Source organism: Chrysochloris asiatica, unplaced genomic scaffold (genome assembly GCF_000296735.1).
Source record: "Chrysochloris asiatica unplaced genomic scaffold, ChrAsi1.0 scaffold00263, whole genome shotgun sequence".
In the NCBI taxonomy this organism is placed as follows: Eukaryota; Metazoa; Chordata; class Mammalia; order Afrosoricida; family Chrysochloridae; genus Chrysochloris; species Chrysochloris asiatica.
The window spans coordinates 773,977-793,805 of NW_006408781.1; the positions used below are offsets into that span (position 1 = coordinate 773,977).

Here is a 19,829-nt window from a genome sequence, read left to right on the forward strand (position 1 = left end):
TCAGGCGCACCTTAGTCCTCAAGCTGACATCTCTGCTCTTCAACACTTTAAAAAGTTCCTGTGCAGCAGATTTGCCTAATGCAATACGTTGTCTGATCTCTTGACTGCTGCTTCTGTGAGTGTTGATAGTTGATCCAAGAAGAATGAAGTCCTTGACAACTTCCAATCTTTTCTCCACTGATAAGAATGTTGTTTATTGGTCCAGCATTGAGGATTTGTGTTTTTCTGACATTGAGATGCAACCCATACCTAAGGCTGTGTTCTTTGATCTTCATCAGTAAATGTTTCAAGGCCTCTTCACTTTCATCAAGTAAAGTTATATCATCTGCATATCACAGGTTGTTAATGAGTCTTCCTCATTATATATATGCAAGATGGCGGATCGGGTGGAAGTGCAGTAAGAGCTCTGCCAGCAACAACACAGAATACCTGACCAAGTAGGCTCAGGGGATGGTCCCAGAACTCTGAACCACATATAAAGGAATATTTAGACGGTTGGAAGGCTTGGAGCTAGGGAATTTGGGCAGAAGCAAGAAATCTATTGCTTTCTAGTCCGGGACGCTCAGCTGCTCCAGGAGCCGCCATCTTGGGTGAGACCACGTGGGGGAAGGAACGGAGCAGCCACAGATACCTGGCAGAACCGCAAAGATAAAGGTGTGGGCATTCTTTTCTTTTGGAAGCTGTTCATTGGTCCTTTGCTGTCTGTGCACCTCCATTCTGGTGACTAAAGGGGTGCCTGAGCGAGTGGGCACCCCAGCCCCACCCTCGGAGGGTTCTACTACGCATGCGCACAGATCTCCTCGAACTGTAAAGAGACAGTTTCCAATTAAAACCAAACGGCCACAGCCGGCCCTGAACTGTTTACCACTAGTAAAAAGGCCTGAACGAGGATTGTGGGGCAGGACAAGCAGACAAAAAAAGGAAGTAAGACAAAAATTAAATCCTAAGTTCCGTCAGAGCACGGTCAACAACAACATGGAACACCGGGCCAAGAGGGCTCATGAGAGTGTTGGAACTCTCCTCCAGTACCATAACCCAAAATTATCAATTCTTCTACGGTCTTCCTTATTCACTGTCCAGCTTTCATTTCACATGCATTATGAGGTTATTGAAAATTCCTTGGCTTGGGTCAGTTGCACCTTAGTCCTCAAGCTGACATTTTTGCTCTTCAACACTTTAAAAGGTCTTGTGCAGCACATTTGCCTAATGCAATACGTCGTTTGATTTCATGACTACTGCTTCTGTGAGTGTTGATGGTTGAAGTCCTTGACAACTTCAATCTTTTCTCCATTGATAAGAACGCTGTTTATTTGTCCAGTGGTGAAGATTTTTGTGTTCTTTACATTGAGATGTAATCCAAACTGAAGGCTATGGTCTTTGATCTTCATTAGTAAATATTTTAATCTGTCTTCACTTTCAGCAAGCAAGGTTGTATCATCTGCATATCGCAGGTTGTCAATGAGTCTTCCTCCAATCCTGATGCCCTGTTTTTCTTCATAGAACCCAGCTTCTCAGACTATTTGCTCAGCATACAGGTTGAATAAAGTATGGTAAAATAATACAACCCTGTGGCACACCTTTCTTAATTTTCAACTATTCGGTGTTCCATGTTCTGTTCGAACAACTGCCTTTTGGTCCAGGTATAGATTCCTCATGAGCACAAAGTATGGAATACTCATACTTTGCAATGTTATCCATAGCTTGTCATGATCCATACAATCAAAAGCCTTTGAGTAGTCAATAAAGCACAGAATCTATCTGGTATTCTCTGCTTTCACCCAAGATTCATTGGACATCGGCAATGATATCCCTTGTTTCACGGCCTCTTCTGAATCTGGCATGAACCTCTGGACGTTCTCTGTCAATGTATGCTTGTAGCCATTTCTGTATTACACTTAGTAAAACTTTACTCTCATGGGATATCAAAGAGATTGTCCGATGATTTCCTCATTCCATTGGTTCACCTGTCTTTGGAATGGGCACAAATAACGGATCTCTTCCAGTCGGCCAGATGAGTGAATGCTTCCAGTGCCGCCTCACTTTCTTGAAAGATTTCAATTTTTATTCCATCAACTACTGGAGCCTTGTTCTTTGGCATGCAGGCATCTTTAACTATTTATTGTCGTTTTATCTACTTACCACTTTAACTATGGCAGAAACCAGTTTATAAATTTATTTTTAAAGATAGACCTATGAAATTTGCTAAAAGATAACAACTGTATCTATTACAAACTCATTTTATATTGATGCATGGGAGGAGAAAAAAGATTTATAAGTATCAGGAAGAGCAAGTAAACAATTATATACATGAAACTGCAACAACAGTTGCTAAGATCTAGAAAATAGACACTTTTTTTTAAACGTGTAAAGCTGCTATATGTTAGAGATCTTTACAAAAAGGACCACAGATGCAGACCTTCGAAATGCCCTTCTCAAGCACCTCAATGGCATGGGTTGTGCTAGTATTAGTTATTTGGTGCTGATATAGCAAAAATACCACAAGTTTTTTAAGTCCTCTTTGCTTACGACAAGCAAGGTTGTATCATCTGCGTATCGCAGGTTGTTAATGAGGTTGTTAAGACCTTCCTCTAATCCTGATGACACATTTCTCTTCATTATAGTCCAGGTATTTGAATTATATGCTCTGCATACAGATTGAACAAATATGGTGAAATAATAAAACTCTGGTGCACTCCTTTCCTAATTTTAAACTATTCAGTGTCCCCTTGTTTTGTGCTAACAACTGCCTCTTGGTCCAGATACAGATTCCTCATGAGCACAATTAAGTGTTCCAGAATACTTATACTTTGCAACGTTGTCCATAGCTTGTCATGATCCACACAATTAAAGGCCTATGCATAGTCAAAAAAGCACAGGTAAACACTTTTCTGGTATTTTCTGCTTTCAGCCAAGATCCATCTGACATCAGCAATGATATCCCTTATTACACATCCTCTTCTGAATCCGGCTTGAACCTCTGGAAGTTCTCTGCCAATGTATGATTGTAGCCATTTCGGTATTACCGTTAGTAAAACTTTACTCGCATGGGATATCAAAGATATGGTCCGATGATTTCTGCATTCCTTTGGGTCACTTCTAGTTGGAATGGGTACGGATACAATCTCTTCCAGTCAACTGGCCAGGTAGTTGTCTTCCAAATTTCTTGGTATAGATGAGTAAGTGCCTCCAGTGCTGCCTCAGTGCCTTGTTCTTTGCAATGCTTTCAATGTAATTAATGTATATCAGAAAATATTTTCAGAAAAGTAAATAGAACCCACAGACTGCAAATAAATTTTAGCACTGATATTTCAGACAAGGGACAAACTCTAAAATTCACAGAAAATTTCAACAACAAAAGACAATCCAATTTAAAAATGGGCAGAGGTTATGAACAGACATGTTCACCAAAAATGACATTTAGGTAGTCAACAAATGTATGAAGCTATGCTTGTGCTCATTAGCCATTAGAGAAATTCAAATGAAAATAACAGTAAGATATTGTTTCACCCCAGCATCAATCGCAAAGTTCAAACAATAGTAAACAACAAACGTGGACAAAGGTGTGGAGAAACTGGAGCCCTCCTACACTAATGTTGGGACCATAAAATGGTGCAATAACTTTGAAAAACAGTATAGCACTTAAAAAGTTGGAAATAAATTATCGTCTGATACAGCAATCCCCTACTTGAAAAATATACTAGAAAAATAAAAATCTGTCACTTGAAAAGACACATGCACCCATATTCATTACAGCACTAGTTATAATAACAAAAAGATAGTCACAGCTTAAATACCTAGCAGTAGAAGAATGGATTAACAAACTATGGGACATACACAACTGGAATACTATACAACATTAAATAATAAAGATGAATCTGAAAAACACCTCAGAACAAGGATGGTGTCCTGTAGGATATTATGCTGAGTGAATAAGGCAATCACAAAAAGACAAATATTGTTTAATGCCAAAACTATAAAAAGTCAAAAAAAGGTTTTCACAAAAAAACCAAAAAACACTAAAATGGAGGATTATTATATAATACTGAGAACCACTGCGTAGCCAAATTAAGACATATTGTTCGGGGACACATTAAAACCCATTAATAGTGCTGTTTCTTTGGCTTGATAAGGGTACTTGTTGTTGTTGTTGTCAGGTGCCATCGAGTCCGAACCGACTCATAGCGACCCATGCATAGCAGAACGAAACAATGTCCGATCCTGGGCCAACCTCTGGAAGTTCTCTGTCAATGTATGATTGCAGCCGTTTCTGTATTATCTTGACAAAGGCTCACAAAACAGACTAAATGCTGTAGAGAAAGGAAGACCGCTTAAGGGAAATAAGACCCAATATATCCAGACTACACTCCCAGCTAAGGTTACTCAAGGTATAAGTAGATTTGTGTTATCTTTCAGTAACCCAGAAATTAATTGGAACTTAATCCAACAGCATTTTACGAGGTTGTGGAACAATATGCACTTGTCTGGGGATATTCATCAGCTACATGCTCAAATTTATGATATAAGTAATTCTCAAAGTGAACACTGAGTGGCTACCCATTTGCTACCCATGCTAGAGAGTAAGATCCCCTAAGAACTGGATTGAACCTCAGCATAGTGATCCTGCTTGGTCACCTTAGAGCAGGTGGTGGATCGGCAACATCGGGCATATGGGGTCCCCAGCTGATCTCCTCCCTCCCTGCCTTCCTCGGATGGCGGCTGTTTATGATGGATGTGTGGCCAGAGACGGGTAAGGATCACGTGGAACCTCGGCTACTTAAGACAGAGACATTGCCATGCTGCAATGAGTCTCAATGACTGGTAAGACTGAGGAATTCGCACTGACCACCTAAGACAGGCAGCGTCCCTTAAACAATAAATAAATAAGGAGGACTCAGATGCAGACAGTACAGACTCGGTCAGGAGGCCAAGCCCCTGTGGGCCCAAGCGTTGATGACCGTCCAAACCACAGGCTCTGAGGATCAGACTCTAGCCACCTAGTAGATATAGCAAACTGTCCCTCATCTGATTATTCAGTAATGCTTGTTAGTAATCTCATACATGAGCCCTGGATATCCACAGACAAATGTAAAAACCTTCCCTAAAAGCCGAGACTGTAAATTCCAAAAAGCCAAGTCCCCCCACATCCAAAAAAAAAAAAAAAAAAAGCTAAAGAGGTTAGAGAGAAACACTGTAAAATGATGATATATGGCAGGGATAATAATCAATGTAATGAAACAAGCTATGTGAATGGTTGAATGTGAAGCTGATGATGTGCCCTGTAAACTTTCACTCAATGCAAAATAAAAACATTTAATTAAAAAAAAAAAAAAAAGAAAGTATCAGGAAGCCAAGAGCACAAAGGTACTTCCTCACTTTGACTCCATATGAACAATACTTACTTTAAATGCTTAGCTAAGTCATCACTTAGTTCCTTAGGAATGTAATCAGATATTAGACCATGGGCATACCGAATATAATCCTCTGAAAGAAAACGCAGTGAAAAATAAAACAGTATTAATTATGGTGGTTTTACATTCAAATTGACCTGAGTTCAAATTCTGGCTCTATCTGGCCTTAGGGAACTTACTTAAGCTCTTCACCTCAGTTGCCTCATTTGTGAAATGGGGATACCAATATCTGTCTGTCTGAGCTGTAGGGAGCTGGGTGATAAGATGACAGAAATGCAACCTAATACATAACCATTAAGTGAGAGTCAAAAAAATTCAAGAGTGGCTTTCTAGTGGATGCCCTGGAATACAAATCAAGTTCCGAAAATTAGCAGTACAAATATAATATACACAGGTCTTCTTTTTAGGCTAGTATTTTCTGGAATATATCTAGTGGCAGCAGCTATGGGCTCAGGCATGACAATAATTGTGGGGATGGCACAAGACTGGGCAGTGTTTCATTCAGAACCAACTCGATGGCACCTAACAACAATAACTTGTATATTCCAGGATACAGAATAAATCTAAAGTATTAGCATGTTTGTTTAAAAGAAATATTATTGTGGTTGTTAAGTGCCATCAAATAGGTTCCAACTTATAGTGAGTATAGGATTTCCAAGGAGCGTCTGGTGGGTTTGAACTGCTGACCTTGTAGTTCAAGCTGACCTTGCAGTCCAGTGCATTATCCTACAGTGTCACACCAGAGCTCCAAAAGAAATATACACACACATCTCTCTCTCTCTCTCTCTCTCTTTCTCTCTCTCTATCTAGCTACACATATTGTTGTTAAGCGCTGTCTACAACTCATAGCAACCTTGTATAGGGTTTCCAAGGATAGGCCAGTGAGTTTGAGTCTCTGATCTTGTGGTTCAAACTGACTTTGTGGTGTAGTACATTATCCTACAGTGCCATACTAGGACTCTCTCTCTCTCTATGTATATATATATATGTCTACACTAAGTACTAAGGAACTCTGGTAGCATAGTGGTTACGAATTGGGCTGCTAACCTCAAGGTCGGCAGTCAGAAACTACCAGCTGTTCCATGGGAGAAAGAAGAGGTTTTCTGCTCCCATAAAGATGTGCTGCCCCAGAAACCCTGTGCAGGGTCACTAAGAGTTGGAACCAACTCCACAGTACTTAAAAACAACAACATAGTAAGTATTTAAGGGGCCTTGGTAACGTAGTGTATTACGCATTGGGCTGCAGTTTGAATCCTCAGGGGCAAGATAAGCCTTTCTCTTCCCATAAATATTTACAGCTTCAGGAACCCTATACTGGGTGGAAATGAGTCAGAAACAACTCAAGAGCATATAACCACCACCATACTAAATACTTGTTTGGTAAGAACTTGGAACATAACAAATCTACATGAAAACTAATAAAATACTTTAAGGAAAAAAATAATTCAACAGAATATTTATTAATTCTAAAGCATTTGGATCTGACAATGATTTGACAAAAACTTTAGTAACTAAAATGTAGTCTGACATCAATTAAATACAGTTAAATAAGACAATAAAATCTGCTCTAAAGCCTTGCTCTTAATTTGAGTTTTTACATAGACAGGTGGTGATAGTGGTTATGTGCTGTGGAGTTGGTTACGACTCATAGTGGCCCTGCATAGGGTTTCCAAGGCTGTAAGTTTTTATGGGAGCAGGAAGCCTCATCTTTCTCCCATGGAGTAGCCAGTAGTTTCAAACTGCTGACCTTGAGATTAGCAGCCTAACTCATAACCACTACGCTACCAGAGAATACGAAGGGATAATCAAACTTAATCATAAAATCAAAATGCTGAAACCTGTAGGACATAACATGTCTCGTGAGCAGGATGCACACAGTTTCAGCCTATCAGGAAGTCTGAAACATCAGAGCAGAACAACCGAAGGTGAGGAGTGAGACAAGCTTGGCTAGCCAGCTGTGCAGCTTTGCTATCTAGTAGCTGCATGACTTTGGACACAGGCTTGAGACCCTCATCTCTAAAATGCGACTTATTGGGAGTGTCAAATTGGAGACTGTGTGGAGACTGGTAACTCAGCAAAGGGCCTGACACATTATAGTAACCAGGCTTATCCTTTTTCAAAAATTATACTTTGACTGTTTAGTTAAAGTTCATATACCAAGTTTGACAAATGTGACAAACTTCCATACACATTGCTCAGTGACATTAGTTCAGAGTTGTTCCTATTACTAATGCAAAATGAGTATTAGCTGAATGAATGCTTGGAGTCTCCATCAGTGACAGAAGCAATCTACAGTAGAAATAGTATTTAGAAGCGGAGATAAATGCACATTGGCCACAAGTTCTGTGGGAACCAACAAGACTGTAGAGCTCTGTGATGCAGACTCTTACACCTTAAGAGGGGCGTCCGCACACCCACGTAATGAGGTGGAAATCATTTCTGATGAAGCGATTCACTTACCTTCCTTATCACTGGAAACCTGGTCAGCTGAGAAATATGCTGCAGACTGTACCCGGGCACTGACATTTATTTTATTGGATTTTAATGCTGCCGTGGTCTGATTCACCTACAAAGTAACCAATAGGGGAGAGATTTCTAGTTTAACTTTAGAAATCCATAACCACTTAAGATCCGGGCCCAGAAATACCTTTACCAGATATCAGATGAGAGATGGCTGCACATTTGAAGAAAAGCTGAGCGGTAGCAACAATATATTTGTCTGTTAGGAACATGTACACTTCCCACATACTATGCGAGGTGTGGTGACAGAGACCACTGACTTTGGGACCAAAATGCTTGAGTTTGCTCTGTGATCACGGGCAAGTTACTTAACCTCTCTGTGCCTCTATCTATAAAAGAGGGATAAAAGCAGTATCTACCTCATTGGATTGCTAAGAGGATTAAATGAACCCTTATAATCTGGCACAGAGTAAATACTACATAAGCATTTACTACTTATAAGTAAATTTACTACTTATAAGTAGTAAATTTCTAAATGGAATAAATAATTAAAATGTCTCACTTCCTTGGAAATTAAGAAAATACACACAATCAGTAAGTAAAAATTTCATTTTGCTATTGAGTCCTGGTATGATGTTGGAGGATAAGCACTGCACTGCTAACTATCAGAGCAGCAGTTCAAACCCAGCAGCTTGGGAGTCCTATTCAGGGTCACTTAAAAAATCAAAACCAACTCGACGGCACAACCACCAAAACAAGCATGGCAATGGGTTTGATTTGGTTTGTATGCATACCATTAATTAGTACTTGGCAAAAGCAAAATCACCAAGATTCTGTGGAGCTTCATTTCAGCCAAAGGAGAACATCAGGCTGACTGCAGAAGTATCTGAGTTGGGGAGAGGATAAAATGAAAAATTTCTATACTTGAATATTTCTAGGCAGTTTGCCTCTTTTAGGTGCATGTATAATAAAGACTCTGAATTTTAGACGTACTGTCTTTGTTAAATTTGTTTTTTAAAGGAGCATTCATTTTCACTTTGAGAAGTACTATACCTTTTTTTCCAGCCACCTTAATGTCTTCTCTTTGCTGTACTTATAAAATTTTTTGCTGTTTATTTCTGGATTAAAATACAAGAAAGAAAGACTCATCATGGTGGATAAGACATGACATAAACTTATAAGGTTATATCACATAAAAATACAATGAATAATTTAAAAATATTTCAGAGTAGTTCAGATTCTTGAAGTATTCCACATATAAATCTGAGATCCTAAAAATATATATATTTTTAAATCTCAAAACAGAGTTTGGGTATCTCAGGGTCCATCTAACCACTAAGTTAGGTGGACATTTAAAAAAACCACCAAATTATACGAATTACAGAAAAGGTAAACTTTTTAAGACCCAACAAATTAACATGCCAGTCAACCTTAATTTTTCCGAATAGTCGTAAATGCCCCTCAATGTTTTTGATGAAAGACACCTTCTCTAAAATGATAATCAAAATCCCCAAAAATAAAATGAAAGGCTCACTGCATACATTCAGGAAAAAGCCAGATGAAAACAATCTTGTTAATTTGCTAAATGCTGTGCCGTAGGATCAATGGAGCACAAAAGAAAGACAGTCCTATTGGGTCACTGTGAGGTGGAAACAACTTGACTCAACAGCAATGTGTTATTTTGTGTGTGTTGTGTGTGTGTGTGTATTTTCTCCTTTAGCTAGTTTTATGGTATGATCAACTTGGCCCTTTATGGAAATAAAAGTTTCACCTTTTATAAATTATACTTCCGCTCCTCGCAATCCGTTTAGCTTTATATGCTACATCATTAAACCAGTGTTTCCTTTGTTAACACTTTTCATTCGTGGGGTTGCCTGCTTTCTGTACACTGAGCAAAGACAGCACTTCCATCCTGGCAGGAACTCTCTTCACAATCACTATAAGCCACAACCAGATACAAGATTGCTGGATGCCATTCCAGGGGAACTGTCCCAGAATGACATTTTCTCTTGCTCCTCTCCATAACCGTGGTGAGAAATGGAAACTGCTTATTCAGGAACAGGTTTCTGCAGTCTGTTAAATGGCTTCTTATTGTGTTAACAAGTGCCTTCAAATTGGTTCTGACTCACAGTGACCCTGTGTAGGTTTCTGAGGTGCAGCTGGTGAGTTTGAACCACCAACCTTGTAGTCTAGTGCTTATCCTATACCGCTGTACCAGGACTCCATGTTAATTGCTAGAGCCCCACTAAATGGCTGAGAGGTCCCAGGCCTCAGTTCCTGTGTCTCTTCCCCATTTCAGTGTTGGTGTCAGTAGTATAGTATTATAGAAAACTGGACGGAGTGAGTACTGTACCCATCCATATTCTCAGAGCATGTCACTGTAATAACAGACTGGGGCAAGGTATCCACCAAACCAGACTGTTGTCGGGCTTTCCCATTTCGTTCTCAGAATGACTCTTAGGTGAAAACCACAATCCTAAAAGGCTGGGTTTGTGTTACATTTGGAACATTGTCCAGAGTCACTGAACTAGTCAGTGCCATTCCCACCAGAGCCATGGATTGTCATGTTGAGTTGGTTCTCCATATTCCTCAGTACTTCAGACACCCCTGAGCTTTGGAAAAAGTCTCTCTTCCTATGGCATCTGTAGAACCACTTTCTGTTGCCTCCATCTCTGACGACTTCTCTGCTGATTCTCAGCTTCCTCCACCTGCAGGGCCAATTCTTTCTCTGGGGGGTGACCTCATCATATTTCACCCTGGAAACCAAACCTGACCTGAAAGTTCAGAGCTCTGAGCTGAAGCTCATGTACCTAAAATCACATTTGGATAGACCTTCACCTAGACTCCACATCTCAGAGTGGTTACTCACTTCTACTTTTCCTCTTACATTCAACCACACGTTCCATGGGAGATGGGAAGTGTGGAGAGAAGAAAGTTAATGTTATTTTGGGTTAGGGGCGGGGAGGAGGCTTAGCTTCTAAAGATGGATCAGTAACTACTACTAGATTTTTTTTAAAAAATCAACTTTATTTAGTATGATGTTCATATAACTATGGAAACACTTTAAGTGTACAATTCAAGAAGTTTGGACAGATTTACCCAGAAGTAAGGATAAACCGCCAAAGGTTCCCTGAACTATAGTCAATTCCTCCACCCCTGTTCAGGCCTCAGTAACCACTGATCCGTAATCACTATAGATTAGTTTTGCTTTACTTTAGAACTTCATCAAAATGGAATCACACAATATATTCTTCCAACATATACTTCTACAATAAAACTACTTTATTGCCGCTCCGCGGGAGAAAGATGAGGCTTTCTACTCCCGTAAGGATTTACACCCTCGGAAACCCTGTACAGGGTCGCTATGGGTCGGAACCGACTCGACGGCACTTAACAACAACAACAACAACATTGCACTGAAATAATTTTGTCTATATTTGAGATAGGTATCTTTCAGCAGTGAAATGACATGGAAACATTTTCTCTCAGATTGTGGCTTATCTTATTTTCTTAATGGTGTGTTTCAAAAGACAGAATTTTAACTTTTGATGACATCCAATTTGAAATTTTATTCTTAAAATAATTCATGAATTTTGTTTTCTAAGAAACTTTTGCCTACTCCTAAGGTACAAAGATTTTTGTCAATGATTAATTTCACGTAAATCTTATGTTAACATTTGGTTTGTTGAAAAGACTAATACTTTGTTCACGTAAGTGTGGGTCTATTTCTGGATTCTCTATTTTGTTCCACCTATCTTTCCATCAATAACTTACTTTCTTGATTATACAGCTTCATAGTAAGTCTGAGGAGCCCTAGTGGCACAGTAGTAAAGCAGTTGGAACCCACCTGCTCCTCTGAAGGAGAAAGATGTGGCCGTCTGCTTCCATGAAGATTTATAAGCCTTACAGAGTTTGGGTTTTGGTATTTTAAGACTTGAAATCAGGTTGGTAAGTCCTCCAACAACATTCTTTTTACAAATCATTATGGCTATACTGAGAACCTAGCATTTCCATATGAATTTTAGGGTCAACCTGTTCACTGCTACTACTAAAATAATAATAATAAAATAAAAAGCCTGCAAGGATTATGATTAATGTTACAAAAAATCTATAAATTGATTTGGAGAATAGACATCTTAACATTGACTCTTCCAATCCATGACCACTGTATAATCTCTCCATTTATTTAATTCTGCCTTAATTTCTCTCGGCAATGTTTTTGTAATGTGCAGTGTACTGATCTTGTGCATGTTGTGTTAAATTAATCCTTTAGAATTTCATGAATCCCTGGGTGTTCAGCTGCTAACCATGAAATTGGGAACTTGAGTCCACACAAAGGTGCTTCAGAAGAAAGGCAGGGTGATATACTTCCCAAAACAAATCCACCATGGTAAACCCCCTATGGAGCACAGTTCTGCTCTGACACACATGCGGCTGCCATGGGTTGGAGCCGACACAGTGGCAAGTGGGAGTGGTGGTGGTTGAGTGCCGTGGAGTCAGTTCTGACTCAGAGCAACCCTGGATAGGGGTTCTGAGGCTGGAAATCTTTACAGGAGCAGAAACAAGTAGCAAAAAAAAGACTCAGGATTTTTGATTTTTTGATGCTGTAAGTGGTATGATTTTATTCCACTACCCAATTTGGTCACTGTGGCACTGGAATCCTGGTGAGGCACTGCAGGATAATGCACTGGATGACAAGGTCAGTTGGAGCCACAAGGTCAGCAGTTTTCCTTGGAAACCCTAGACAGGGTCACTATGAGTGGCAACGGACTCGATGGCACTTAACACCATCATCATGGACGGCTAACCACACGATTGGTGGTTTGAGTCCACTAGCTTCTCCATGGGAGAAAGATGAGGCTTTCTGCTCCCATAAAGATTTACAGCCTCAGAAACCCTACACAAGGTCACTATGAGTCAGAACCAGCTTGACAGCACTTAATAACAACCAACAACAGCTAGATCTCTTTGAATCTTCTAATATACATCACAATGAATGGAGACAGCTTTCCTATTTACTTTCTAATTCCTATTATTTTTATCTCTTTTCTTTGTCTTTTTGAGTCTCCTAGCACTTCTACTACAATGCCACAAAGAAGTCGTGAGGATACTCTTGCATTGTATCCAACTGAGAAAAGTATTCCATTTTTTATAATGAAGCTGTAGGCTTTTCACAGACATCCTTAATCAGATTGAGGAAGGTCTCCTTTATTCTTAATTTGAAGAGAATGTGTGTCATGATTGAATTTTGTCAGATGTTTTTTCTGCATCTATGCTAGCCTCAAGGTTGGCAGTTCAAACTCATCAGCCACTCCTTGGAAACCCTATACAGGGTTCTTATGAATTGTAACCTGCTCAATGGCACTTAACACCAACAACACTGAGATGATATGATTTTTGTCTCATAATGTGTAAAGACGGCGAATTACACCAATTTTCAAATGCTCGACCAATTTTGCATTCCACTTGGTCAAAGTTTTTTATATCTTTTTATATGTTCAATTTGCTAACATTTTGTTAAGAATTTTTCAAGTCTGTGTTCACAAGGAACCAATTCTGATTTCATAAAATTAGTTGAAAAATATTCCTTCCTCATATATGTCTGTGAGTGTGAGTAAGATTGGTATTATTTCTTCAGTAAATTAAGGTAGAATTTACCTATTTAAGTAAAATCACCTGGGCCTAGAGTTGTCAATCTATCTAGTTTTTCATGATAAGTTTATTTCCAAATTAAACATTCTGTGAACAAGAGATCACTAAGAATTTCCCAACTTGAGTATCCCAAAATTTTACACAAGAACGAAATGCTTAATTTTTAAAGTTGTCAATTTTGATAAGCAAGGAGATTTAAGATCTTCATGAAGGTCACAGATCACCCATAATTATTAAAAAACACGTTTGTTTCCTAAATTTAGTGTTGTGAGAGCTAGTGAGTTTGGTAATAAGGGCTACTCTGAAAAAGTTTTTTCCCTAATGTGTCTGGTGTGTCTATAAAACTGGTCTCCAACATCTGGGAAGACTGGGCTTAGAAAATAAAGACGATAAAAGTGAATCCACAATTAAAGTGCACATTCAGCAACTGACTCATGGGTTCACAAACTTGAATTTCCCTGATGTACTGCTGAACAAACCGCCAGAAGCACATTGTAACATCTATTTTCTCAAAGCTCTCTATAACTGTGAAAAGCATATGGTCTTTTTTCCCTGTCTCCTGGGGACAGAAACTTGGTGAGTGTACCTGGGGTATTTTAATCAGGTAAGTTTTCTGGGTTCTTCCTGTTAATCACACCAGACAGCACAGTGCAATTTTGGCTTGTAATATGAAACACAGTGTAACGCTCAAGAAGCAAGTTCATAACCCTTTACTGGCCCTTTCCCCTGTCATCTCTCCACTGTGTGTGAACTTCTTTGGCAAGAAACGTACTTTGCAGCCCCAGAGCTGGCCAATAGAGACACACCATTTCCTTTTCTAATAAAAGCAGGCAGGGCTAAGGTCACTACCATCATCATTCAAGACGCAAATGACTGTGGTTTCATCACCAGGGAGAAGGAAGCAGGGAAGGTTCTCACAGCCTAGCCAAATAAACCAGATCTTTAATGCCACAGACTTATGAGAAAGCATCTGGAGTTTAATTTTAAAATAACTACCTGGGGACCTTCAGTACTGCAGGTTTACTCTGTGTGCACATGGGTTGGTGAGAGGAGGGAAGTTAAAGCACATCAACTTTCCTCTTTATCTTTGCTGCTGGTCATGGATGTTATCGGAACACTCTTTTTTCCTTTTCTTTCCAGCTGCCACAGCACCAACTCTGACCCATGGTGACCCCATGTGTGTCAGAGCAGAACTGTACTCCATAGGGTTTTCAATGGCTGATTTGGTGTCTCTGGGTGGACTTGAACTTCCAATCTTTCAGTCAGCATCATCCAGGAACTTCAACTACTCTCTAACAGTCATCTTTTATATTTTTATTTTAAACTCATAGAAATAAAACCCGTACAGAAAGTGGAACTAAATACTAATTTAGAAATGGACAATGATCCAAATTCAAATAAGCTGTCACTACAGGAGGAGTTCTGGTAGTGCAGTGACTACGAGCTGGCTGCTAACTGCAACGTCAGCAGTTAGAATCCACCATCACTCCTGGGGAGACAAATGAGGCATTCTGCTCCCATGAAGATTTACAGCCTTGGAGGCCCTACACATGGTTGCTATGAGTTTGAACCAACTCCGCAGCACACAACCACTACTAACCCTAAAGGATGAACTACAGGGAACCCGATGCCTAGAAGCACAAAGCCCCTTACTGAGATGAGGAGGACTGTCTTTTCTGTAAGCTGTCAAAGGTCTCTCTGTCCCCTCTTTATGCCGCACAAAATGACATTTTTAAGAAGACGTATACAAGACTTTCAAGAGGAATCTGTACCTGGACCAAGAAGCAGTTGTTCGAACAGAGCATGGGAACACTGCATGCTTTAAAATTAAGAAAGATGTGTGACAAGGTTGTATTCTTTCACCATATTTTTTCAACCTCTATGCTGAGCAAATAATCCGAGAAGCTGGGTTCTATGAAGAAAAACATGGCATCAGGATTGGAGGACGACTCATTAACAACCTGCAATATGCAGATGATACAACCTTGCTTGCTGAAAGTGAAGAGGACTTAAAACATTTACTGATGAAGATCAAAGAGCACAGCCTTTGGTATGGATTACATCTCAATGTAAAGATAACAAAAATCCTCAATGCTGGACCAATAAACAACATTCTCATCAATGGAGAACAGATTGAAGTTGTCAAGGAATTCATTCTTCTTGGATCAACTATCAACACTCACAGAAGCAGCAGTCAAGAGATCAGACAACGTATTGCATTAGGCAAATCTGCTGCACAGGAACTTTTTAAAGTGTTGAAGAGCAAAAATATCAGCTTGAGGACTAAGGTGCGCCTGACCCAAGCCATGGTATTTTCAATAACCTCATATGCATGCGAAAGCTGGACAGTGAATAAGGAAGACTGTAGAAGAATTGATGCCTTTGAATTATGGTGTTGGAGGAGAATACTAAAAGTGCCATGGGCTGCCAAAAGAACCAACAGATCTATTTTGGACGAAGTGCAGCCAGAGTGCTCCTTAGAGGTCAAGATGGCCAAACTTTGTCTCTCATACTTTGGACATACTGTCAGGAGGGAACATTCGCTGGAGAAGGACATCATGTTTGGTAAGATGGAGGGTCAGAGAAAAAGAGGAAGACCCCCAACGAGATGGATTGGCCAGGTGGCAGCATCGATGGCGTCAAGTGTGGCAGCGGTAGTGAGGTTGGCCCAGGATTGGACATTGTTTCGTTCTGCTGTGCATAAGGTCGCTATGAGTCGGTGCTGACTCGATGGCACCTAACAACAACAACATACAAGACTTAAAAAAAAAATCAAGATGCCATTTTACATGAGACAAACCCTAAAATTGTTAATAGAGCATTCTGGTGTTACAGAAATGAAAGAAGGAAAGAAAAGAACCTGAGTCATATATACATGGAGTTCGAGTCTGGGTCTTACCACTTTTAGCTCTGTGATGACTGTCAAGTTACCTAAAATTATTTGAGTCTCTGATTCCTCCTCTGTAAAAATGCAAATTATATTAACAGTCACAGGGAATTGCTGCAAGGATTATGTATGTGTACAAAAACACTGTGGGTTAATGCGTCAGACCGCAAAGTTGTTTGAACTGCAAGATCGGCAGTTCAAGCTCACCAGCTGCTCTTGGAAAACCTATACAGGGTTGCTATAGGTTGGAACTGACTTGACGGCACTTAATGACAACAACATTGTGTCATGAATGACTAAGCACTCAACTACTAGACAAAGGTTAGTGATTTGACCTCACTTCAGGAGTGCCTTGGAAAACAGGTCTGGTGATTTGTTCCAAAAAAGTCCAAACTCCTCAAAAAAAAAAAAACACCCCACTGCCACGATGTCAATTCCAACTCACAGCAACTCTAGGACACAGGAAAACTGAACCACAGAGCATCCAAAGCTATCAATCTTTGTAGGAGCAGATTGCCACATCTTGCTCCCACAGATAGTTTGATGGATTTGAATTGCCAACCTGTCAGTTAGCAGTTGAATGTTTAACCATTTTACCAGCCGGTATTACTTAGAAAGGTCAGAGTTGAGGGGCGGGGCTTAATGGCAGATTGGATACAGGTGCCGTGCAGATCTCCGCCATTAATAACACAGAATACTGGACAAAATAGGTTCAGGGGATGGTCCCGGAACTGTGAACTACATATAAAGGAATATTTAAAAGACTAATTGCTGGTAGGATTTGTAACAGAAGTAAGAAAAGTGGTGTTTTCTGATTTGCAGCTGCCAGCAAGTCCCAACATAGCCATCTTGAGCAGGATGGAGCAGATACAAGATCAAGTGAGCACTCCCACCTCAGATGTCTGACCCATCATCAGAGATAAAAGTGTGAACACTTTTTTATCCCCTGTACACTTAGCTTTCTCTGTCTGCACACCGCCACTCTGGTGACTAGAGGGGGTGCTTGTGCAAGTGGACAAGTTCCCCACCACTGGAGTGCTCTACTACACACAAGCACGGATCTGCTCAGCAAAGACCACTGGACCAAGAATCAATGAAGGGAGAAGAGTCAGCAGGAACAGCTTAAAACAGGAAGGTCTTCCAAAATGGCACTGGCCAGCCCTGCACTGTTTCTCACTAGGAGAAACACCTGAACTGGCTTGATGACGGAGAGAGACAAAAAAGGAAAGAGGCCAAACAACTTGAAATTTCTCAGGAGGCCTAGAAGGCAAGAAGGCAAAAAAGAGACATTAAAGTCTTACTCATATTTTGCTACCTTTTTTTGGTTTTGTTTTCTTTGAGGTGATTATATACTTTAGTGTCTAATCCATTTTTTTTTTTCTTTTCCCTTTCTTGTCATCATGGTTTTTACATTGTGGGGACTCTTTCTCTCCCTATGTTACCCAAAAAGAAACAGCACTTTCAGTCATATGGCCAAGCTACAATTGCACCCTATAAAATCTCACCATCCAGGCAAGAGCCAATACAAGCTACTATACACCAGAGAAGCATAGACAGCCAACACTTGCTAAAATTACTCTGAGTTGATTAATATGAGAAATGAAAAGGGAAGCTCATCTCCTGATCACATCTATCAAGAGGCAATCAGAAAGCTTAATAATATACCAGCATGCATTCACATAATTATTAAAGATACATCTAATTATTGAAAATGCCCAAACAGCAACAAAAAAATCTCCGCTCATGTCCAGAAATCAGATGGAGTAGCTGAAACAAATGAGCTGGAAAAATCCCACTGGAAGGAGGTCAGGCTTTGGAACTGCATGATAAGGAATTCAGAAGAATGATATTGAAATGCATCTAAATGCTCCACAGAGGGGTTGAGAAAAATAAGAAAGAAGTCAGGAAAGTACTACAGGAACAATCACATAAGATACAAATAGTATTGGAAATATTTTAAAATCTACAAAAAGAAGTACAAACAATTAATAACAAAATATCAGAAATGCACAATACACTGGGCAAAGGAGTAGAACTGAAGAGATGGAAGACAGACACAATGGGCTTGAAGACTAATCTCTCACTACTGCTAAAATAGAAGAGCAAGCAGAAAAAAGAATATAGAAATCTGAAGAAAATCTAAGATTAATGTGGAACAAGTTGAAGACCAATAACCAGAAGGTTACTGGAGTCCCAAAACAATAAGGATCACAGAAGACCACAGAGGAGATAGTTGAAGAGTTGTTGGAAGAAAATTTCCCTAACATCTTGAAAGACAAGAAGATAAGAATTCAAGAAGCTGAAGGAACCCAAGGAAGGGAAGATCCCAAAAGAAAATCCACCAAGATTTATCATAATCAAGCTCTCTAAAATCAAACACAAGGAGAGAATCCTGAAAGCAGCTAGGGAAAAGAGAAGTGTTACTTACAAAGGCAAGCAAATCAGATTAAGCTCTAATCTCTCAGCAGAAACCATGCAAGCAGGAAGGCAATGGGGAGACATATATAAAACCCTGAAATAAGAAAACTGCCAAGCAAAACTGTCAATCAAAAACGAAGGTGTACTAAAAACATTCCAGGATAAACTGAAGCTAAGGAACTTTGTCAAATCCAATCCAGCAATTCAAAACATCCTAAATGGAGTTCTTTGGACTGAGAACCAACAAGAAGAGACAACAACCAGAGATTGACATACATAGCAGCACCACCTGGAAATCAGTTGACAGATAGAAGAGGTCAGAACAGAACAAAACTACAAGAACGACTTCAGAGTATCAGGGAGGTCAGTCTATGATCAAAACAATTACAATCTCAAAGGAGATGCAGGTCATGAGGAGATCAGGTATATAGGATAACTTCAAAAAAAAAAAGAATACTTCACAACATATTGAGAAAATGAAAACTTAAGAACAGGAAAACATTAATCTATGAAGAAACTGACAAGAAACAGCACAAAAACCATGAACACAGCACAGAAAGGCATGCAGTGCAAAGAAACCAGCAGCACCACAAATCAACACACATAATGACAGCAATTAATTCATACCTATCGATAATTACACTGAAAGTCAACAGAGAGTGGCAGAATGGATAAGAAAGCAAGATCCTTTAAAATGCTGTCTGCAAGAGACACATCTTACACATAAAGACAAAAACAATTAAAACTTAAGGGATGGGAAAAAAAAATACCAAGCTAGGAGAGAATAAACAAGATGGTGGATTGAGTGGAAGTGTAGTAAAGAGCTCCAACAACAACACAGAATACCCAACCAACCAGGCTCAGGGGATGGTCCCAGAACTCTGAACCACATATAAAGGAATATTTAGAAGGTTGGAAGGCTTACAGCTGGAGGAATTTGTGGCAGAAGCAAGAAATCCATTGCTTTCTAGTCCGGGACGCTCAGCTGCTCCAGGAGCTGCCAT

At 39.7% G+C, this 19,829-nt stretch overlaps 1 protein-coding gene across 1 annotated transcript in view; it reads right to left on the minus strand.

Annotated features, from left to right (window-relative positions):
- LOC102840410 (ribonuclease H2 subunit B-like) overlaps positions 1 to 19,829 on the minus strand; it is a 65,538-nt gene that overhangs the window by 6,924 nt on the left and 38,785 nt on the right. The window contains exons 5-7 of the mRNA XM_006874151.1: positions 8,922 to 8,986; positions 7,869 to 7,974; positions 5,400 to 5,481 (exon numbers count right to left, since the gene is read on the minus strand). Of these exons, the coding sequence (XP_006874213.1) occupies positions 5,400 to 5,481; positions 7,869 to 7,974; positions 8,922 to 8,986 (253 nt within the window). The remainder of the gene's footprint in view (positions 1 to 5,399; positions 5,482 to 7,868; positions 7,975 to 8,921; positions 8,987 to 19,829) is intronic.